This window comes from Olea europaea, unplaced genomic scaffold (assembly GCF_002742605.1).
Source record: "Olea europaea var. sylvestris unplaced genomic scaffold, O_europaea_v1 scaffold2099, whole genome shotgun sequence".
Classification (NCBI taxonomy): Eukaryota; Viridiplantae; Streptophyta; class Magnoliopsida; order Lamiales; family Oleaceae; genus Olea; species Olea europaea.
Window position 1 is genome coordinate 59,391 of NW_019238928.1, and position 23,503 is coordinate 82,893.

The 23,503-nt window shown below is 34.1% G+C and overlaps 3 protein-coding genes across 5 annotated transcripts; 1 reads left to right on the forward strand and 2 right to left on the reverse strand.

Annotated features, from left to right (window-relative positions):
• Positions 1–3,127: 3,127 nt before the first annotated feature.
• Positions 3,128–5,622, reverse strand: LOC111380145. Its single transcript, XM_023003630.1, has 4 exons — positions 4,892–5,622; positions 4,152–4,461; positions 3,865–3,946; positions 3,128–3,478 (listed from the first exon to the last, which is right to left on the reverse strand). Exons 1-4 carry the CDS (start codon positions 5,415–5,417, stop codon positions 3,278–3,280), a joined length of 1,119 nt encoding a protein of 372 aa, XP_022859398.1. The 5' UTR covers positions 5,418–5,622; the 3' UTR covers positions 3,128–3,277.
• A 6,034-nt stretch (positions 5,623–11,656) lies between these two features.
• LOC111380140 (eukaryotic initiation factor 4A-I) lies at positions 11,657–17,022 on the forward strand. Of its 3 annotated transcripts, none has more exons than XM_023003625.1 (8): positions 11,659–11,828; positions 11,950–11,998; positions 12,105–12,245; positions 12,713–12,943; positions 14,158–14,197; positions 15,042–15,139; positions 16,374–16,418; positions 16,805–17,022. In XM_023003625.1, exons 1-7 carry the CDS (start codon positions 11,773–11,775, stop codon positions 16,389–16,391), a joined length of 633 nt encoding a protein of 210 aa, XP_022859393.1. In that variant the 5' UTR covers positions 11,659–11,772; the 3' UTR covers positions 16,392–16,418; positions 16,805–17,022. The 3 variants fall into 3 exon arrangements, with proteins under 3 accessions (XP_022859394.1, XP_022859393.1, XP_022859392.1); XM_023003624.1 differs by having other exon boundaries at positions 11,660–11,828; positions 16,374–16,422; XM_023003626.1 differs by lacking the exons at positions 14,158–14,197; positions 15,042–15,139; positions 16,374–16,418; positions 16,805–17,022 and adding an exon at positions 13,703–14,151 and having other exon boundaries at positions 11,657–11,828.
• Positions 17,023–18,379: 1,357 nt separating this feature from the next.
• Positions 18,380–23,202, reverse strand: LOC111380139 (B3 domain-containing protein Os01g0234100-like). Its single transcript, XM_023003623.1, has 7 exons — positions 22,726–23,202; positions 22,415–22,507; positions 20,622–20,653; positions 20,368–20,533; positions 19,848–20,054; positions 19,666–19,756; positions 18,380–19,280 (listed from the first exon to the last, which is right to left on the reverse strand). Exons 1-7 carry the CDS (start codon positions 22,906–22,908, stop codon positions 18,538–18,540), a joined length of 1,515 nt encoding a protein of 504 aa, XP_022859391.1. The 5' UTR covers positions 22,909–23,202; the 3' UTR covers positions 18,380–18,537.
• Between the last annotated feature and the right edge of the window lie 301 nt (positions 23,203–23,503).

Sequence of the window (23,503 nt, forward strand, 5' to 3'; positions counted from 1 at the left end):
AATAATAATTAAATCCTCATGATTTATAATGTAACCTATATGGTTTAAATGTTTCCTTCCTCTAAGACATAGTGCAAATGTCTTAAATCTAGGTTGCAAAATGAGATGAGAATGTGAATTTAATTTGTGGTAGTGTTTTAATCTCATTCATAATTAATGGTACTCCTACTTCGGGTATTCTAAATATAATCAATTATTTTGTTATAATTTATTATTATGAAAATAATATTTTGCTAATGTGTTGAATAAGAATTTGTAGATCTATTGGTGGATGAAAACCATGAAAGTGTGAAAAACATGTGCATTAATCATCTCTACACAATATTGGATCCTATCAAAAGAGATAAATTGTAAAATCGTATACTAACTCCATTCAAGTTGGATATCTTTAGAATGTGGGGATATCTAAAAATTTCAAATAGATGCACCTTACATACTTTGTTGTCAAATTGACTCTTAAAATGTGTTAAAAAATCAAATTGTAGATTTATAGGTGAAATACAAGAGCTCAATGGATGCATATGCTCAAACAGGTTACTAGAAGTCAATTTCAAAATTTCTTATGCTTATCGTTGATAAGTATATTATATATATTATTTAGGCCATTAAAATTGAGTATTTGTTAAATAATTTGATGGAATATGACTTAATCCTATTTATATATTGTGTGTAGGTTACAATTAATGGAATATACGAAAATAAAAAAAATAAGCAGGAAAAACGACTCAATTACATCAAGGCAAAGTCTGGGGACTAGAATGCAATAATCCAAAACTTGAATGGGACCAAAGAATGATGAGTTGAGAACACCAAGAGTCAATTGGAGTTGAAGAAAAGTTAATGGGACAAGAAATTTTGGGAAGGAACCAAAACACACACTTCTGAAAGTTTAGGGACCAAATTGCAAATTGGCCCCTAAAATAGTTGAACTGTGCGTATGCATAGGCTTGCAGGTCGTGCGTACGCACAATTGAAAAATTTAACTTCCGAAACTAAATTGATTCTACTATGTATACGCACAAAAATGTACCATGCGTACGTATAGTTCATTTCTGACAAAAAAATTATGTTTCCTTATTTTGTTTTGGAAAGTCTTGGTTTACAATTCTTTACACGATATTTATACCAAAAGTTGACAAAAAACACAAAGAACCTAATTTTTATCATCTTGGAAGCCGACAAAGAGGAAAAGGAGAGCGAGATATACATTGAAGAAGAAGGTTTCATCACTTGGATTCGGAATTGAAGGCTTAAAGTGGAGGATTTCAGATTCTTTTCATACTTTAATGATTCGGGTGATGTCGTTCCTTTATTTTTCCTATTTTTCATATATTAATATGATAGGCTAGACATATTTGTTTTGGATGGATGACAAAACTGTTTGACTCATAGTTTTTAATGCAAGACCTTATGTTTTTATTTTAATTCTTGTGTTGTGGTTTCTTTAATATGCATATCTATATTGTTTTAATGTTTGCGCACCATTAGGACAATAAGTTGCTTATTCACAGTGTTGAAAAACTCACGGTATGTAGAACACTATTATTGGAACGCATGGACAATGAATGTTAGGAATAATATTTGTGACGTGTGCGATCATGTGTGATAATCCTATACATCAATGCGTGTTTGCCATATGAATTCGGACTAGGAATAAGATCATTTCGTGGTAATCATAGGTTTATTATATATTGGGAAAGAATAATAAATATCTACGGAATTATCGATCGTCACAATTGCATAAGTTGAAATAATTGTCATAGGTCGAGAATTAGAACTAAGAGTTGATCAGTGGCGTCGAAAATTCAATACATTCACTCATCTAAACTCTAAAACAAATTCTCATAAATTTTGCAAATTTTTAGTTATAGAACTTAATTAACTATTCAAACAAACGTCAACTTTTAGTTAATTTCACGAATTTAATTATATCGAATACATTGGAATTAGACATTATTCCCTGTGGGACGACAACTCTTTCATCACAATTATTACTTGTACAACGAACCCGTACGCTTGCGGGATTTTAACGAACAATCGTATTATAATTAAACGTGTTATTGATATTTTGGAAATTTTGATAAAACTTTGCAGGTGTTCAGATTACAAGCAGAGAATAAAAGCTTGTAAATTGACGTTACCAGATTATTTTTCAAGAGGGATATGAAATAAATTATAGTCAGAAATAGACATAATAAATCATCGAGTGGGATGGATTTAAACCCATAAGGGAGTTACCCAACCTTTGTGATTGGATATCCCATGAAGAAGGTTTAATGTGGTAGAAAGGGTTTAACCCTGAATGGTTACCGAGATGAGAATTCTCGCAGGGTGTTTTAATATAAAATTAAAACACCATAATTCATATGATAACTTATATTTTAATAGTTTAATTGTGGGGGCTGATATTTATCTATAAAAGAAGGTGATATTTCATTGAAAAATAGAACCAAAAAAATAATAACTTGAAGTATTATCCTCTCTACAATTTTATATTATATTCATATTATTTTGACAGCACGGCAAGGGACTCGTTCACCTATCTCTCTATAGTTGTGCCCATAGAAAAAGAACCACATGAGTTTTATCTTGAAGCTGTAGTGTCGAAAGAAACCGCACAAATGGGAGACAACACAACTTTAGGATAACGTCTTTAACGTAACTCCCAAAACTTGCATTAATAACCCTCTTCATATTTTATATTATTGTTGAGTTATGTTTATGTCATTCAATTGATTATATTAATTGATAAATTTTACACAAAAATCACTAAGTTTTCGCAACAATACTTGATGAGATTACCCATATATAACAAATTCATAAGTTAGACTTTTTAAAGAATTAAATCAATCCCGTAAGCGAGAGAGCATGTTCAAAACTCACATTTCGAATAGCAAATAACTATATTCTTTAACTACCCCAGAGAGAGAGAGAGAGAGAGAGAGAGATGCGATTAAGCAACAATCAAATTTGTAACATGCTTGACATTCAATGTTGCTGATATTGATAGAATCAACCTTCGAGCAATCACTATCGATACAATTATATTGGGTAAAAATCATTACTAAAACCGGCTTGTAAAGTGTCTATGCAAAAATGGTTATAAACCCACGAGCAAAGCTTCGTGTTTGCAATATGAACTGCAATTATAGTTACAACTGCGGGAGAAGAGAAAACGCTCGCTTATATGATAAAAAACCAAAGGATGAAACTTATTGATTTATTTTGTCGAAAGCTACACTGATTGAATTTTCTTACTAATACAAGAAACTAGTTCCTACAAGCAGAAAAAGCACTTATTGAAAGAATTCATCTTGACATATTTACAGAAGAAACCGACTCTGGGACATGTTCTGAGAGCTTTCTGAGAATGATTTTCCGATATTGAGTCTCTCATGGCTTGTGCTTTAATTTGAGCAGCTTTTAGCTTGTTCAAGATTTTGTCTGTAGATGCTGATCTCTTCATTTCAAGTTTCATCTGTATAGAGAATTGTTAGAAGAAGGTGTTAGCACAAGTAGCTAGGGGGCTTGCTTTAGAACCCTCGATTCAAAATGATGAATTCCCTGCTGACTCTGTCATATGCTTTAGAACATTAGTTTTTCACATCTATACTGGCCTTCTACGCAATTTTACATCTAAATTCGTTCGCAATATTTGGTCGATGATGGATGTGTGCAAGTGTGTGAGTTGAAAGAGATCAAGAAATGTAACTCTAAATCCCTGGGCGGCTTGGTAGGCTGTAGTGCGCAGTACAATGTGCAAGATTTTAACTTAGTTTTCTTCTTTAATATTATCCAATACTCTCCACTCTTTCGATACTGAATATGTAAATATGAAAAAACTCTCTTGATTAAATATCAAACCTCCAACTCTCGAATTGCAGTCTCAGCTTTTGCCTTCTGCAAGTTCTCCCAAGCAGTGATCTTGGCTTCCTCTCTTTGCAGCCTGCACAAACACAGAAGATAAACATATTCATGACATATCCTGTACCCACAGTTTAAGTCTTGTTGCCACCCATTTACAAAAATTGTGCGCTTGGCAGGCCTTAAATCAATTTTGCAACACATGAGAAACATTTAGAGCTATTGAAGGGTACAGAAAAATGATCAACAAGTCTATTTCCTATTATACATAGAAACAATGGATGTACCTTGATGCCTCTGAAGCTAATCGAGGTGAACATAAACTTTTAATACTTGGCAAGCCTTTTTTCATCTTTCGTTTCATGGGCTGCGTGGCTATAGTCGTGGCTTCGTCTACCTGGACGTCCCTAATCCCATCTCGAGCAGAATGATTGATGCAAGGCTCAGGGTCGGAGGAAGGGAACACAGAGAATGACAAGCTTCCTTTGGGAGACGAATTTGTGCTGCCTACGGGACTCATTTGAGTTGCCATATCCCTACGTGAAACAACCCGGGAAACATTTTCTTCTTCCTCCTTGGTGCCGTCAAGTTTATCATCTGTCATTTCAATTCAAAAGCAAACACCTATTAAGCATAAACTGTATTGTCATAGGATTAATGCTCCTGGAAAAAAAATTCGAGTCTGGAGAAACTAGAAGCCTCAATATCATACAAATTAAGAGTTACAAAAGACTAGCTTAACAGTAACACGGATTGATTTAATAATATCCTCCAAATATGCCTTCAGAATCGACATACTCCAAACTATATTGATCAATTCTACTACTTTTACAGAGACACAACCAATACTGGCAGGAATTTATCACAGAGTTCCTTTTTTATAAATCAACTCTACCTTCTAAGCAAGTTTGGTTAACCTGCACAAGTAAATAATCAGAAGGGATGACAATTTTTTAGCCCTCTAGTTAGTCATGAATGCTTGAAAATCCAATTCCAGAGGCCCGAAAGAGAACAAAATTTTGTATACCTTGTGAACTAGACAATGAAGAATCACTAAGCTTGTCTAAAAAGCCAGGCATACTAGTGGACCGAGCCATACTATTCGAAGGATAAACATAGTTCGACTTTAGAGCAATGTCATCGCCATAGCCAACGGATAAACCTTTAGGCATCAAAACTCCGGTCATAAGTGGTGAACCAGACACAAAATTCCTCACACCCCCACCTTTATGAACAGGTACCTTAGGCGAATAATCAGATACGTTCACCGGTCCAGTAGCGCCTAAGGGGCCACTGTGAAACTCAGGCTGCATGATCGAGAGTGGACTTGTAATCCATCTCTCAGCATCATCCCATTTCGATGGCAAAGCCCTTCCAATACTCACCGGAATCAAGGCAGAGGCACTAATTTGCCTATGGATTCTATTTGTGGGCAATGGCACTCTTTCTGAACTCCAACCCTTGGGGATTCCCCCCTCAGTTTCACCATAATATGGACTTCCCATACTAGTAAAAGGACCTGAATTTCTCAACCGAGAATAATTCTTCTTCATCGCTCTCTCAAATGAAGCCAAATTTAGGCCACATTGCTTACTTTATTCTCCAAATTGGATTCAGTTGAGTATTAAAATCAAATTCTTGAAAGGAAGAAACCCAAACAACTCTAAATGGCCAACAGTAGGACTATATTTATAGAGTTATACTGAAATATTTCACTCTCAGTAAACAAAAAATCCTTGCTTAAGTGGTAAATTTCACCGTTCTAGAGTCTGAGAAAACTTTTTGGGTCTGAAGTCTGGACCACGGGGAGGCCCGTGAATTTCAGCTACTGCCAAATGATGATCTCAACCATCAGATACAATTTCAGATAGTAAATAATTAAACCCAATTTTCCCAATTTCATGTTAAGTTCCATTTCTTTGTCAATAAGGACAGATCATTGTCCCCTTCCCCAAAATAATCCCATTTTACCGTTTGCTCTCGGACAAACAGAATCACGTGGGACGAAGAAACGGGCAGAAGGCAATAAAAGATGCCTGTTTCTAGTGAACTATCCTTTCATTAAGTCAGACCCCATCTATGGTGTCCCTGTGAGATAGTGAGAGTTTGGATTCTGTAGAAATTTTACAACTCGAGGACGTTTAATCCAGTCATTTTAGCATGGTGATTAAAATTTAACGTTGGAACACTTGCGGACCGAACATTTTTTTTCATGGGTTGTACTTAGGCGTTGACACATCAGGTTACACGTCTCTCACAGCAGGGGATCATCGAATTTTTCTTTTATTTGGCACGGGCTCCCTTCTTGTAAGGGGCGTGTCAACGCCCGGGTACAAACAGCAAAATTCTTTTCATTATCATCCTGTTTTTTGAATAGGTTGCCGGCGTAGAAGAGAGAGACCAGATAGAAAATGAGAGAGAGAGAAGGAAGAGAGGTAGAGAGAAGAGGGAGAAGAAAAAATTAAAATGATTTAGGGTTAGGGTTTGTATATATTGATAACTGATTTATGAATAAATGAATCTTCATCCCTGAATTTTGAATTTTCATCTTTAAACCCCTAGATTTATCTAATTTCCACTTCTCCAAAACCTTAGTTCGAAACCCAGATCCTCACATGTTCTAGCCCAAAGCCCTAATTCTTGAAAAACCTAAGGAAATTTTAGAATTTACACCATTTTCAAGAAAAAATCCTTCCAAGAATTTGAATTTTGAAAGTGGAGACACTAGCAACAGATGGCCAAGAGATGAAGTGTTGGCTTTGATAAATTCGAGGTGACAACAACAAAATTAAGAAAAGGACAAAGGGTCCAATATGGGAGAGAATTTCACAGGGGATGCATGAATTGGCGTACAAGAGGAGTCACAAAAGATGCAAAGAGAAATGGGACTCATTTGTGATTTTTTGAAAAATTTGAAACTATTTTGCAATTAATTCTTTAATTTTCTTTTATTTCCTTATTATTTTATTTAAACAGAAGGGTATATTAATTATTTCACAGACTTTTATGGAAAAAGTGGATGAAAATTGATGAAGAGGATGTTTTCCGCAATGAGACGTGAAAATGGAGGTGAAAATGCAAAAAATTAATACGTATGGACATTTTGCATACTAAAGGTCAAACGTAAGAATATTTTGTACTAATAAGGCTTTTTTGAGTTCATATTTTACACTGCATTTACATTATGTAATAGTAACACTTCACATATCATTTTTTTGAATTCTCTACAAGTTCAATTATTATCTGATTTTCATCTAATTAATTTCTTTTTTTCATGGGTTTTCTATAACGTGATTTATACCGCAAGTGTACGGTATCAAATTTTGTAATATAATAATGGAGTTAGGATGTCGAACCCATGAGGATTGATATTTAATTTCCACCAAGTATTATAATTGTGTAGCCTTTATTTTATCTAGATGAATGAATTTTGGAATCAATGATTTTAAAAAAATTAATATGATAAATGTGGTGACAGTTCAAGTAAGGCAAATTGTAAGAGATTTATCAATGTGAAAAATCCTAGGAAATGATATCACAGTACTATCAACAATGTTTTTCAACTTTTATAGTTACTTTTATCAAATTTTCCCTAAGTTTATAGGCAAGAATCCTAGAGTAATTCGATTCCCTCTCTCAAGAGCCAAATAGAACCTATCTCTATATCTTTAATCCAATACCTCTATTCCGAATTAAAAGTATAGAAATTATCAAGTGCATAATTCATAAATGGTATAAAACATAAAAGATTTCATACTTTCCCTCGAAACTTACGAAATGTAGGTCTTGTTATTATTAGATCACGCCTAAATCTCCTTCTCTCGAGTACCAAAATTTAAAGTATCAAATCATTCAACTATTGATGAGGTAATTAAAAGCAATATATCCAAACAAACAAAAAACACACACACACACACAGAGAGAGAGACAATTAAACTAACGAAAAAATCAAAAGAAATAGCTATATTAGAATCCAAACATGTCTTAAATTAGGTTACATCAAATCTTAGATTTACAATTTAGATCATGATTAAGAGAAATAACATAATCCAATCTAAATGAAAGAACATGAAGAAGAAAAGAATAAGAAAAAACTGATTTGCAGCTTGAATTCTCCTCCTAATTGTTGTCATTCTTGCTCTAAATCAATCTTTCTTCTTTTGCCTCTTGAGCCATCTTCCTCTCCCAAAGTAGGTCTTCCAGTTTGTATTTATAATCCCTTAAAGTTTCAAGACCAGTTGGAGTTGGATTGGATCGAAAAATTGCTATAAAAAAAATCCCTTTTTCTCTTCTGGGTGGTGGCACTGGAGAGTCCATGTTCGTTGCCGCAGCCCCGCGATGGACTCTACTGCTGGCATCGCAGTGCCAACAATTTTGTTGGTTGTTTTTATAGATTGGGTTTCGCGGCACCCAAGAGCTGACGCCGCAGCGTCCAACTCTCTACTAAATTCCAGGTTATTTCCTAAGTGCCATGGCGCCCATATGCGGTGCCATGGCACCCATATGTTTCGTTCACTTTGTTTGCATCATGTTCTAGTCTCTTTTTTCACTTTATTTTTCTCTTCTTTCATCTCCACTCCATGCCCATTTCCATGATCAATAATTTAGCTCCATTCCAAGCTCTAAAATATATCATTTCCTCCAAGTCACCTAAGCAACAAAACAACATGAACTAACACATCAAAACACTCAAAAGTGCTCAAGAATAAACTAAAAACTATGTTTTAGAGGTGCATGTTCAATGAGTGAATCACGCTCATTAAACACCCTCAAACTTAATTCTTGCTTGTCCTCGAGCAAACACGGAACAACACACCAATATTGTTAACTAAAACGTAAATAAAAAAACACTACCAAAAGACTTATTTACTAAAACGTAAATAAAAAAAATCCTCAAATTTAATTTATCTTCTTTCATCTCTACTCCATGCCCACTTCCATGATCAATAATTTAGCTCCATTCCAAGCTCCAAAATATATCAGTTTCTCCAAGTCACCTAAGCTACAAAATAATATGAACAAACGCATCAAAACACTCAAAAGTTCTTAAGAACAAACTAGAAACTATGTTTTAGAGGTGCATGTTCAATGAGTAAATATTATACTCATCAAACAGCCTCAAACTTAATTCTGTGCTTGTCGTCGAGCAAACACAGAACAACACACCAATATAGTTAACTAAAACGTAAATGAATAACACTTCCAAAAAACTCAATTACATAATTTAGCTAGATAGCTTGTTTTTATGACTCAACATGAAGATATGATATCGAATTCATAAACTATTTCAAAGTCATAGTGCAAAAATCAAATTCTTACCTTTCCAATGCAAAACGTGTGCGTATGTGTGTGTGTGTGTGTGTGAAGAATCAAATACAGTATTGAACAATCATAAGTTGATTCTATTTTCGACCTTACAAGCCAATTACTTCATTTCTTTGCTCGAGGGATTCACACACCTCCAAACTATCTTTTCATTCTTTTTCCAATGGTGCATTTCAAAGTTATTCCTTACCCAATTTTGTCAAGTTTTACTAATTATAATTCAACATGTCAACAAATGAGGATTCTCCTTAGTTTTGACTACTTCTATCTCTAAGGATCAACTAAGTTAGTAACTCGTATAAAGGGCCTAATCTTCTAAAACAAGTATTTGGAGCTTAATCAAGGCATGTGGATCGTCTTCTGTTTCATGTACCTGCTTTTTCAGATATATATACACACACACACATACATACACTGATCAACCTTATGTGCAGATCTCTCTTTGTTAAACTTTATAAATGACCCCTGTAATGATATTTAGGCCGATGACTCTCAAGTCAAATGACTTTAGGGCATCAAATTTTAAACTATTGTAGACTTTAAAGGCTATGAAAATACATTTCAACATAGTTTTATTATATTTATCCTTATTGGAATCTTTTAGGATAGCTTTACAACAAGACAGTGTTGTCCCTTTTATGCAGTGATTAGTGCAATACCTCTTATTAAATAAATATTCTCGAAAATTAATTTCTAACTGAAGGTTTTCACCCAATTTTCATCTTATGGGTCTTAGATAATCTACACAAAATTTATTATACATGGAACCTACACCTACATCCATGTCTCCCTACAATAGTTCGACCATCCAAATGATCCTAAACTCGGCTAAGGGATGCGAATTTTAGTTTAGTGGTTGTTTGGATTCAACTTCTATGGTCACTAATTCAATGTATATCATTTAAGAATCACTTATTCTTGTCCAACATTATACTCAATTCATTTATGTCACAATTTTCTACAAGGGTAATTAAGACTTTAAATCAAGCACACAACTTATTCATAATTGACAACAAACTCATATTTCCAAATATATGCATCATTGCCAACAATATTATCCAACCCACATAAACATACGGATTTATTTATTTATTTTACCTACAACCTCCAATGTGGTTCTTCCCCATTGCCACTTTATGCTTCATGCTCCCATACTTGAGAATGTACCTATTAAAACAAAGAAAGTTACTAACATAACTAAAATATGGATAATTCGAAAACTAAGGGATAAAACATGGGTTATTTCCCAAGAAAGCAATTCTTTAATGTCATTAGCTAGATGTTGATGTGGACTTATGTTGATTCTCCTATAACAATTTTTTCCACATCTTGATCTTCCTCTCCATAATAGGGTTTAGGCGTTGTCCATTTGCCAAGAAAGCGGATCTATCTTTTCTCACCAACTGCATCGAGCCATAGGATACACTTTAAAACCATGAATAGTCTTGACCACCACGATTTAAGCTTACATGGAAAAAGCTTCGAGTGAAAGAGAAGAACTCGTTCTCCTAGCTTGAATTTGTGTCTTAGGATCCTCTTGTCGCGTCACATCTTTGTCTGCTTCTTATGTATTTTTATGCTTCGTTCTAAAATTCATCTAGTTTGTCGAGATGAAACAAATGTTGTGGCCCACTAATTTCATATCCATGTTCAGTTACTTCTTCACAACCCAATAAGCTCGATACTCCAATTCAATCGACAGGTGACATGCTTTCTCAAATTCTAGCCGATAAGGTGACAGGCTTTTCCACATAATTTTTAATACAAATACGTGCACATTTTGGCCTTTAATCGTGCACATGTGATCAAAAAAATGGATTGACTGCATTATCATGAGCATACCCTATATGTGCTACGTTTTGTAAACGCCTCAAGCACATGCAGGTATATACAAAACATATACGTGTATTTTAGAATACTGAATAATACATGTCAATTAATAATCACTGTAGTACCGAGTTCATGCTTCGAGAATACTAGTATTTTTTCTTGTTTCAATTAATACTATGGTAGAGTAAGTACCTTGACGGCAGGTTAATGCTAAATCAATGGTTAGTTATGCAAATTAGAAAATAATTGTACAAAAACAAAATTTTAAGCATATGTTTGACGACGTTATTTTCAAACTCTTTTTTCTATATACTTATTTTTAACCACAAACTCACATAGTAAAATATTCCTCACGTAAGTTCAAAAAATTTTCTTACTTTTTAATCACAAAATTGTCAAAAATTTGCTATTTAAAACTTTATTTTTCCAAAACAATGGTGGTCAATCAGTGGCTATTTTGCTCGATTTTTTTGTTGGTAAATCATTAAAAAGAATATCATTTACCATCACGCTTAATTAATATTTATTTTTAACATAATTTTTATTTTTTAATATAACTTTAATTTAAAAATAAAATAAATAGTTCTCTAAATGAGAACATGTTTCTTGTCGTGATATTGATAAAAATCAAATAAATTAAAATTAGTGACAACTCTGATGAATTCTTTCATAAACGACTGTGGGACGAAGAAACTCTGAAGCAAAACCGAGGTTCCGGCGATTCTGACACTGATATTAGCTGCCGGGAAAAAAATGGACGTCATTGAATCCCCTCTATCCACCTCTCCTTCGCCTTCCAATTCTTTCAGGCATTTTCTTCTCTTTCTCCCTCTTATTATTATTCGATTCGTATCATTCAATTTTTTCTCTATTGAAATATACAAACGTTTGAAACGGCTTAATTTTCCAATATATATTTGAATTTTGAAGCCCGCAGCGCCACTTCTACCTCGCCGTTGACAGACTCCAGTTCAAGATGGTATTTTGATTTCTTCAAATAATTATTTGTAATTTCAGTCTTGTAAATGTTATTTATTATAATTTAACTATTAATATTTTCAAAATTGGAAAAAAAAAATAAACAGGAAACCCTAGTGGATCTTTTGGGCATGGCGGGCCGCCGCCCGTGCCTCCCGATGGTGGTGTGCTGCAGCACGCGCGATGAGCTTGACGCTGTCTGCTCCGCCGTGTCTAATCTTTCGTCCAGCATTTATGTTTCCTCCTTGGTATGTAGTCTATGTTTCCTTGACAAAATTGTTATAGCATTAATGAAAAAACATTAATTCAATTTCAAGTTTTATGAAAGTTACTGAACGTTAATTCAGATTCTAATCACTTGTTAATCTTTTGTAGTATCTGGGTTAAAGCCTGCGGTTAAGTTAATTCTTTGTTGAATTACACAATTTAGTTCTTAGTTGAAGTCCACAATGAAGAGCAATTTCTAAACAAAGTTTCTGAGTATTTTTGTCATAAGGTTCCGTAAGCTTCTGTAAAGTTCCTTAATATTTTTATTGAACAATAAAAGAGATAAGGAAAATTCTTTTCTGTTTTGGACAGATTTCAGGGGGCTATTGGAGAGTTTTGGTCTCAGAAATGTGTCCAAAATGGAAAAAGCTAGCATTTTAGAAGTTTTTGCCTAGCCCTCAGTTTTTCCCGTGATTTTATTGCTGATTTTGTAGCTTTGATGTTGCAGTACAGTGACCTATCGGAAGCAGAACGAGTGCGGATTTTGGATAATTTTCGGCAGGCAACTGGGAGGTGGAATCGAATGGGAAGAGATGAGGTTAATGGGGAAACAGAAAAGGAAGAAGAGCAGAAATCACATTTGGTTGTTGTCACAGATGCGTGCCTTCCCCTTGTTGGCTCAGGGGAGTCGCCCATTAGTGCACGTGTTTTGGTCAACTATGAACTGCCCACAAAGAAGGTACAGCCTATATTGATGAACTAAGTAGAGAAAGTAATTCAATTTGTTTGGGCCTTGTTCCTTCCATGATTTTCACCTTGGCCTTTGTGGTAAGCTTCTAGATGAGTTGGTTCAAGTCTAGTTGCCTCCTATTTATGAAAATTGTGCACCTATCTTTCTTGCTTTTGAGCCCATGAATCTGACATGCATGTGAGAGGGCCTGTATTGTCCCCTCTCCAACAGATTAAGTTTTTAGATGAGAGTTGAACTAGTTTTCCTTCTGCAAATGGTGTTACATCTCGACTGTTGATTTGTCCAGTTAAACAGCTTTGAAATGAAGGTAAATTCCTTGTAGGCTAATCAATCCATTTTTAGGCTCAATTGCTGGTTCGGATTTCCTGTTTTAGTTTTTAGACCTTAATTCATTCTAGGTTTTGAATTGTTGCTTTCAATCTTGTTCAAGTTGGTATTCAAAGGTTTCTGAAAATCTAATGATTTGAAATCTTGGTCTCTAAAGGAAGTCACCCTTTTAGTATGCCCCCTCAGTTGCCTGTTGGCAAGTAATGTTATCAAAAAGAAAGAAGCAGAAGCTAAACAAGGTTGGCGCATTCTGATTTGTTTTAATTATTTCCTTCACAAAATCTGTAAGGTTTGGACTATATCTCATCCATTTTCATTCTACCTGCCACTGAGAAATTTTTCTTACATTGTGATTTAGTCCATAAGGCGGTGGCCAACATTGGAATCAAAACGCTATCTCCTTGAATTTGATTATTTCAGGGATCCCAAACACAAGGAATAGCCTTAAGAGAATCTAACTATTGTTTTCCTCTAGCAAAATGATTGCATTTGCTCGAGCATGGTGAATTTCGTGAGCATACCATTTGACTTTGAGTCTCAAGACCTACATTGCGTAGAAGTGGGTTCATAATAGTATCTTGGTTGAAGGTGAAAAAAGAGAGTACATTGTTAGTTTTCGCATCAAAAGCTCATATTATAGTTCATTTTCTATCAACATTTGATAATTGATATCGACAAGGATAATGTCTGGAAACTGCTTAAGATATTTTGTTTGGACTATAATTTATCAATAATGTTCACATTCATGTGAATTTCTTCAAAGATTGTATTCATTTTCTTGCAGTTCCAATTTGAAAATGTAGTTGCATGATTAGTTATAAGTATTCTTTGACTCCATTGGTGTGTAATACCACAAAATAACTTGTTTCACACAGGAGATGTATACGAGGCGGATGACAACTTGTTTGGCAGCAGGTTTGTCATCAATACAATAAACATGATTAGGGAAGAGAGTAGCAAATACAAAAGAATAGAGGGAAAAGAAAGGAAAAAGAAGCGTTACCCTAAGGGTCCATTTGATAGACCATTATTTTTCATGGAAAAATGGAATTCAAATTCCAACTTCCACTTTTTGACTGTTTAATAGTATATTTTTTCCCGTTGGTTTTCTTGAAAAGTAGACATTTTCGTGGTTTTCAAGCAAAACAAATTCCCAAATTTGGCTGTTTGATAGCATATTTTTTTCAGGTAATTGATTTTCTTGAAAAGTGAACATTTTCTTGGTTTTCTAGGCTGATAAACTGATTTATTTTATTTATTTATTTTTTTTTTGGGCAATGGAAACAAATTCTATCCCTAATTGTAACAAAATATTTTCCTTTAATTTACATTTTTCATGTAAAATAAAGTCAAACGAACACCAAAAGAGAGATGATTTTCTTGCCTTTTTTTTGGCTCAATGGAAACAAATTCTATCATCAATAACAATAAATTTTATCCCTTTAATTGACAATTTTCATATAAAACAAAATCAAACAAACACAAAAAAAAAGTACTCATTTTAACATTTTTCTACGTGGAAAATTGTAACAATCAAACACAATAATTGACAATTCTCAATAAAACAATTTTTAGGCAATTCAATTTTTTAGAATTCATTTTCTTTTTACCCAAATTTCATCTTTGCAATCAAACGGACCTTAAGTTTCTTTCTCCTTTTGTAATCCCTAGCAAGTGAAATTTACTTTTTCCTTTTCGCTTTTCAACTTCCTCGTGTTTACAACTATTTCTGATGCTTGAGTATTCTACATATATGTAGATGGGATAGTGATCAACATGGTTGTTGGAGGAGAAGTAGCAACTCTTAAAAATCTTGAAGAAAGCAGTGGCCTGGTCATAGCTGAAATGCCTATACATGTAAGTTTGTATCTACATATTTTCTTCTCGTCTAAAGCACCCACAATTTAAATCAATGGGCGAGCCTTGAACCAAGATTTCACAGTTTCTCAGAATTCATGAAATAAATTATTGTAGTCTTTTTCGTCCTTCCTCCTTTCTGAAATTATATTTCGTTCGAATACAATTATAATTTCATTATAATTTGTAATCAAAGTTAAACATCAATTTTAACTACATATACAAAGGGGCGGAGCCACCTTAAGTCCAATGTAGGCACATGCCTGCACTGAGCTTTGGGCCGCCCCTGGGGAGTAGGAAGATCCAACCGTCCATGAGTAGCAAAACAGGACAAAACATGAGTGGTTGGTGGCTGAAGGACAAAAGGAAACCAGACTGAAGGGCTTGGAGCCCATTGCATATGTTCGTAGGACTTTGCACTAGATGTAGTGTAGTACAAGATGCATAAATGTTCCTGACATGGGAGGTCCCATCTGATTTGGATTCTGGATCTCCTACATCTCTGAGTGGCATTTCTTCTATTAGGTTTTTTTTTTCTCAACTGGCCAAATATTTTATTTTACATTTTGAAAATAAAGCTGGTCATTAATTATCATGTTCTTATGGATCTAAATTAATATTGCTATAGTCGCTTTAAGTTGATAGGCTCGGTACAAAATGCTCAGGAATTACAATACCTGTATGCAATTATTGCCAGCTAGTTTTGTCATAACATGCTTGTCCCTCTTTACATTATTGTGTCAAGTTGGCACGGAGCTAAATAATTTCATCAAAAATTTTAGACTATTAAAATTGAATAAAGTTTGTGTTATGAATTAATAGAGAATGTTATTCATCAACAATGGTGATGAATATGCAAGGAACAAATGTAACTCAAAAACCAAGTTATTTTTGGTATTTTTACCATCATTAAATCCATGGTCGAACTTTACTTGAAATTGAAATCTCATTTTGTTTATTGTTTTATTAAACTTTGAGTTACAAATTAGTTAAGAAAAATCGAATGCATATTGCATACGATAATGCAGGGATACAAATTTAAAGTTCATCTTAGATTCTGAAAACTCAAAGTCCAGCCCCCGCCTTGGATAATATTCCTGGCTCCGTCCTCGTATACACATCTCCTACCCACTTATTATCCATACATTTCGCAAGACTCACTACTCCTTTTCATTATAATCCTAATATAATTTATCCAAAAAAAGCACTAACTCAAAGTACTTGTGGTGAGCAGATTTTTGAGATGCTATGAGATGTCGCGCCTCTTGGTGTGTCCCAAGTGAGTAAGTCTTCTTACTTTATCATTTCCCAATGCATCATGTATTATAAAATGCTTGTGTTGCAGTGAGACGAGTTGAATCCTTCTCTATTCAAATAAGCAATTTTAGCGTTATATACGTGCTTGGCTTGATTATGATCTTTTAAAATCCATCTTAAAGAACAATATAAAATCGATGGATGGTTTTTTCTAACATCACATGGTAGTTTGGCATTTAGCGACGAATTTTTGACAAATGAATCCATCAACCGGTGGCTTTTTTTTTTTTTGGGCTTGTGATCAATATTTCAGTTTATTGAGTTTCTGCATTCTATATGACATTTTCTGCCGTCTTTGTATTTTCATGAAATAATCCTCACTTGTACTCTTTTGGTTATCATTAACAGGTTTGAACCTGAGGTACCGTCTTGGACGGGAAAACATAATCACATTCAGGCAAACTAGTCAATTGATATGTGCATCATGTCCATGTTCCGAACATGTCATTGTGATTTTGCAATTTTATTATACAAGCCTACGCAGGTGTTAGTAATTTGACGGATTTGCCCTCCAACTTTTGAGTAACTTAAAATTCGCATGTAATTTTAACTTTTAAATTGATAGTCTATGGCGGGTGGTTCATTTGGTATCAAAAGTGTGTTGGGGAGGCCAGAAAATACTGATTGGATTGAAGGTTGGCAACTCAAATCTACACTAATAATTGAAAGACAAAAAGCCTAGACCTAAAAAAAAAAAAAAATGAGGAAGACACGAAGCAAGAAAGTTACACTTAAGCAACTTTTTTTATTTCAAACACATTTAAGTAAAATGAGCTAAGCAAAAAAGTTATATTTAAGTGCATGTTTGATTTTGATTTTTACTTCAAAAAAATAATTTTTTGAATGTTACTTCTCTAATTCAACTATCATTTTTTACTTCTTTTCTCACAGTAGAAACTTATTTTTCTCTTTAATGGTAAAAAAATCAATGTTCATAATCACTATCAATTAAGCCCTAAACTTTTTATTTTAAACACATTTCAGTAAAATAAGCTATTTTTCTTTGAACTTTTTGAGTAAAACTAGCCAAAGTTGAACGTGTATAGCACATTATTCTAAAAAAAACTTTATAAGTGATGCAAAAGTAAAATTAGTACCAATTTGTTTGAGAATTTGATAAGTCTCGAACGAATTAAAAAAAATAAAATTTAGCATAAAAATTTAAGAGATGAAAATTGTACTCAAATTGTATTTTCAAAACTCAATTTTTATGATTCAAATTTTTTGTAATGATGAAATACTATAAATGAGAAATCATTTTACAATTAAACTACTTTGTCAGAATTTTTTAGACATAATAGTTGATATTCTCTCATAGCGCGTGGGCACCTCTTGAATAAAAAAATCCAAAAAAAAAGTGGATCCCCCATACTATGTGAGTTTTAGTTATCTATTATGTCAAAAAAATTCTGTCACCATAGCATTGATGATCTTTTTATATTACATTTGATTCATAAAAATTAATTGTTAATACACAAATTTAAATACTCATTAAAATTTTTAAATAGATGAATATGAATAAATTTATCTATAATAATTCTAGATTCATTTAATTCAAGATTTATCGAGTGAAAATTCATTGAATCTAAGTTAATGTGAATGTTAATTAACTGAAAATTAATAACACAAATTTCAAACATGACAATAGTTATATAGTATTTATTACATATCGAAAAACGAAAAATAAAATATTATTAAAATAATTAAATTGTAAGGATGTTAAAATCGTTCAAAAAATTATTCTCCCTTGATGTGATATTTTAATAAATTATAGATAAGCTATTTCAAAAATAACTCTTATCTTTCAAAATAAGATCATATTTTTTAACTTTTTAGGCTCAGCCAACATGCTTAGGATCAGTTCTTCAAGCATCATGAAATACCAGGCAAGAGTCCAACTTTGGACAATCAAAAAACTCAGTCACAAAAATCAGTCATCTTCACATTATATAAGTCACGAAAATTCTTCCAAAATCAAGAAAAGTGCCATGGGATACACTGTCAATCGTTTTTCCTGGGCATGATTTCTATTATAAAATACTAATAACAGAAATTAACTAGCTATATTGCCGTGAAGAAAACTACCACGGAGCGTTTACCTCTTCTTGGAACATGAGTTCATAGCTCTCCGCCTTTGATTTCAAACTCTCGATTTCAGCATCAAATTTCGCAGATGCTTCTTTCAATTCCACGAGCTTCACTTCAAGATCTCTAATCCCTTCTTCAGTTCGAGCTCGTTTAGTTTTAGCCTCCCAGTACTTTTTTGCATCTACAGCACCTTCAGAATCGAATGCCAACTTTAGCACACGACATAGACGTGCCCCTAAAAATCCTACGTTCAGCCCCAAAAGTTCGAAAGACCTAAGCGACTTTTCCCATACTTCAAAATCCTCCCGAGGAGTCGTGAGTTTGCAAGATCTTATAGCATCGGCAGTGTTGACAGCTTCGAAAATCATACCGGCGGCTAACTTACAGTGCAGGCCCGGGAGAAGTCCTTCATGAAGAAAAGCATTCTTGCTCCGGCACAACTCGTAGTACTTCTGCCGTACATGTTCGGGAATTTCCGAGTCGATGCATACCCCATTCACCACAATGTGGAACTCTTCGAAGCTTTTAATGTCTTTAAAATGAATGGAGGATCCAGAACACTTTGAACCCTCGAAAACTTCAGAAGCAACCTCGTCACTGTCATTTCCTGACTGTTCCTCGAGCGGCCCAAGTTGCAGCCCCAATTGGCCTGCCTTTTGTTTCTTCTTCTGCACAACTGTCAAAGGCAGAGACTTTGGACGTCTCTTCTTGATTTTCACATCCGCAGTTCCCTCAGCTTTATTGTTCCATATTGTTTCAAAATTAGGAAAAATGACAGAAAAGAAGCAGATAATAGACCAAATTGATACCAAAAGCCAACAGAAATGGAAAGAGGAACATTCTTCCTTTACCCAAAGGGTCAAAATTAATTGGTAATCACTGAATTTTCATGTTCACTAAATTTAAAACTTTGTTATAATTTAGTTACTCCATCCATATTCTTTAGTTTGATTAATGGAAAAAAAGTAGCATGGCAGCCTAGTTGTTCGTCAACTAAGCTGACACGTTAGCTTTTCAAACTAACTGATATGGACAAAATTATGAAACTGTAAATTTGTCACAAATTTGAAAGTTTAACGACTCAATTGAAACAAAAGAAATACTACAATCAGTTGACTAACCTGCATCATTTTGTTTAGTTTGAGAATCCAATATTAGAAGGCTAAGAGCACCATCTACTTCGGTTAAATCATTTGCCCTGATGACATATACCTATAGAATAAATATTACACATTATATTGTGATAGCAAATAAATTGAAGAAAAAACCAGTAAAGAACACATAATGCTGTTCTAGGAATCACCTTAAATCTGCATGGTCCGACTAGTTGAAAGATCAGAACATCTCCTTCAAGCAATTTATTTCCAGAAACAAACTTCCTCCATCCTGCACTTAGTCCTGTCTTGTTTGCAATGTACTTAACTCCAAATTCTTCACCATTTTCATCTTCAATAGTAACTGTGGTGTCCTTGTTTGGTAAAAATAACTTGCAGAATGGAACGGGAAGGCCCTGCATAGAAATGGTAATCATATCGAAAAGATTAGATGCAATCTGACCCCCCATGTTGACAACGAGCATCTTTGGCTGAGCTTAAAAAAAGTAAAGTTACTTTTAAGCAACTTCTTTTCTCCACTATGTTTGGTTAGCTTATTATTGAGTACAAAAGGTACTCTTTTTTAAGTAAAACTCATGTTAATGTTAAAATAAGTAACTTATTCCCACTTTGAGCAGTAAAAAAATTTGTTACTTTTAAAACGTACTTATTTACTTGTCGGTAGACCTTTTTTTAATCATAATGAGATCCTCCTGAAAAGATCATTACCATCCAAAAACAACTTGCGACGTGTGATCTAACTAGTGTCTTCAAAAAGCCAGGGTGTTCATTGCCTAGACTCGATTGGACCTCCTCTGCTCGAATCATAGTCGGCGATTTCACTTGGACTGGAGTCACCGCACTGCTTGACCCATCATTTGTGGCATCTCCATTGCTGTTTCATGTGATATAGCAGGTCATTTTTCACAAGTAAACATGCAAAACTTCTACAGAAAAAAGTTAATTTTTGGCAGTGAACTAACCACATCAATGTTCCTGCACTATCTCGTTTTGCCTGCTTATGAAATTGTCACATTCAATCGTTAGAAATAAATTTCATTGAGCAGTTTAAAGTCGAGCTCAAAAATCTCTACAATGTTGATGTGAATTAAACCATAATCAAGATCAAGCATTGCATCAACAAAATAAACAAAGAATTAACACTCCAAAACATCAAATCACGGCAAGAAAGCAGATTATTATTAAAAAACAGTTGACGAAAAGAGAAGGGGTGGGGAGGAGGCACAATAGATTGTATGTCATGATGGGATACAAATGAACAGGACCTAGTAAGTTCTCAGGAAGACATCATGACTCAGCTTAAGGATACAAGCAAACGCAAAACAATGATTGCTTTCGCAATCAATTTTGCTTTGTGTCAGGGGAGATACAACGGAAAGAAATCAGAAAACCTTCACTTCAATGTTCATATGGATGAACTGAACTCCATATCATTCACAATTCAGAGGGCCAATCTCAGCCAACCAGAAACTTCAAAAAATATCTCTTTTGATTGACTTACTATTTGGATTTTTTTTTTTTTTTTCAGTTTTTATATTCTACTCTTCTGTAATGTCAATTTTTATTTCCAAGTTTCAAAAATCTAAAAAATCCTACATTTATGATGCCTCTGTGAAACTTTCTAAATCAACAAATGTCAACTTAACAAATAGTTATGTAGAAATCTACCCCCACCCGATGGTGCTTGGACTCTTCAATTTGGATGAGTAACTGTGTCGATACGACACAATTGTATGGGTATAGATCCCACGTTGGATCATTCAATTTAGAAGTGGACACAACAGAAATAAGGAATGGAGATCGCCACGGGAGAAAGCACAAGTTGCAGGGAGATAAAGAGTGAGATCATGATTTTTATAGCAATAAAATCGATTTTTGAGGCATAAAAATAAGATATTGAAGGCACGAAACCAAGCCCATTTAATGTTAAAGTCCCTAAAAATACATCTAAATATATTATATATAATATTCTAAAAAATTATATGTTTTTAAGATGTACCTACGTCAAAATTTTGGATATTTTATAGCCTTATTTCCCTATCCTGAGTTTTAGAAGAAAAAGAATCTGAATCCTAGATATGTACCAATACCCGAGTCTAAGCAACATAGCCCCCACCCTAAACTAATATCAGCTAATTTACAGTCCCAAACCCATTCCAGAAACCAAAACAACAATCTGCATTCCAAGTACAAAAAGAAAATGCAGTGAGCTTGAGGCAATCAATGATCCTACTATGTCATTCTATGTTGAGCGTAAATTATAAAAACTGCATCAGTTCATTCAAAATAATTACTACTAAAGCTGCCTCCAAAGCAAAAAATATATTAATGAGATGCAAACTAAAAGATATTTGGTTGTCATTTTTCTTTCCCTCAATAAGGTCATGAGCTTCCATTCCATGGAGACCTGAATGTTGTATAAACAAGTTTAGATTATGTATACGAGAGTGCTTAGCAAAAGGGTCACACTAAACATAAATAGTAAGTGTACTAAACATAAATAGTAAGTGTATAAGGATGAATAAACTAATCTATATGCATACAAACCCTTACTTTCTTAAAGCTGATTAAACAAATATCGAAACCCAGATGCAAGCGTTGTCCCAATATAACAAGATTACTTACGTTTTATGCCTCCCACCCCCACCACCCAAAAAAATATAAAAAATAAATAATAATCTAAAGGTAAAAGGGTTAAACAAGTAAACTAAAATGAAAAAAATATATATATATATAGAGAAAAAGAAAAGCTTACATCTTTAGATTTGGAAGTAGATGGTTTCTTCCTCCGCCTGAGAATAGGCGAAATCTCATCTATTATCTCCTTTGGTTTCCTCTTCCTTTTACCCTTCAACAATTAAACCAGATCTAGTATCAATTGGACAAATCCATACCTAATTAAACAGCAAAAATCCTTTTCACTAAAATTTATAAGCACGCAACTCTGCCAATGTTTTTCATATTTTTCAAAAGGAGGGTGGCCGTAGGTTGACAGCCATAGAAAATTGTCAAATCTTATGACAAAAATCCATGACAATTTATAAACTTGAACACAAACAAACTTACATAAACAAGAACAGGGTCAAATGTAGAAATGGGGGAAGGGTTCAGAGGGGAAGAAGTCTCCTTCATGGACTCCTCCCCTGGCGTAATACCCACATGGGTATGCTCCACCTCTTCCTCCTTTTTCATCTCTCGATCATCACCTACGCGATTTTCTTGATTTTGATGCACTATTTTCAGTCTCATCTCTTCTAGAAAAAACCCAGACAAATAAACGAGTAAAAGGGGGCAAAGAACTGGTTCAGGGAGAAAATGGAAGAAAAGAAAGTCCAAGGGTATTGGAATATCTGAAGACTGTTCATAGGAAAATTAGAGACCCCTACGGGCGCGGCTGGGTGAAAGTGCAAACAACAGAACATGTGGGCGTTTTAGTTTTGGGTTAACGTTTGCAGATGGGAAAGTGTGGTGACATGTTCGAATCATTCGTGGACTGTTCTACCAAAAATCAGTAGTGCCTTAAGAAACATGTCTCTTTCTGGCTGTTTGAGATTTTTAGATGAAATAGTTTAATATAGTAATAAAACTTTATATTCAGTAGTCAAAACTGACATGCTATAAGCTATATTAGCCCGAGGTCAAAGTCCAATTAACGGTAATTGAAAAGCAATAAGGATTTCACCAAGCAAAGCAATAAGGATATATAAGGAAATACTCATCTTGACTTTTTATGCCTCTAGCACATCCCTATAAATAGGAGCCCAATTGCATCTGAAAATCATATAAGCCCTAGTACGCCCCCATTTCTCCTTCATTTTTAGACTGCCGGATCGTTAGTTCAATT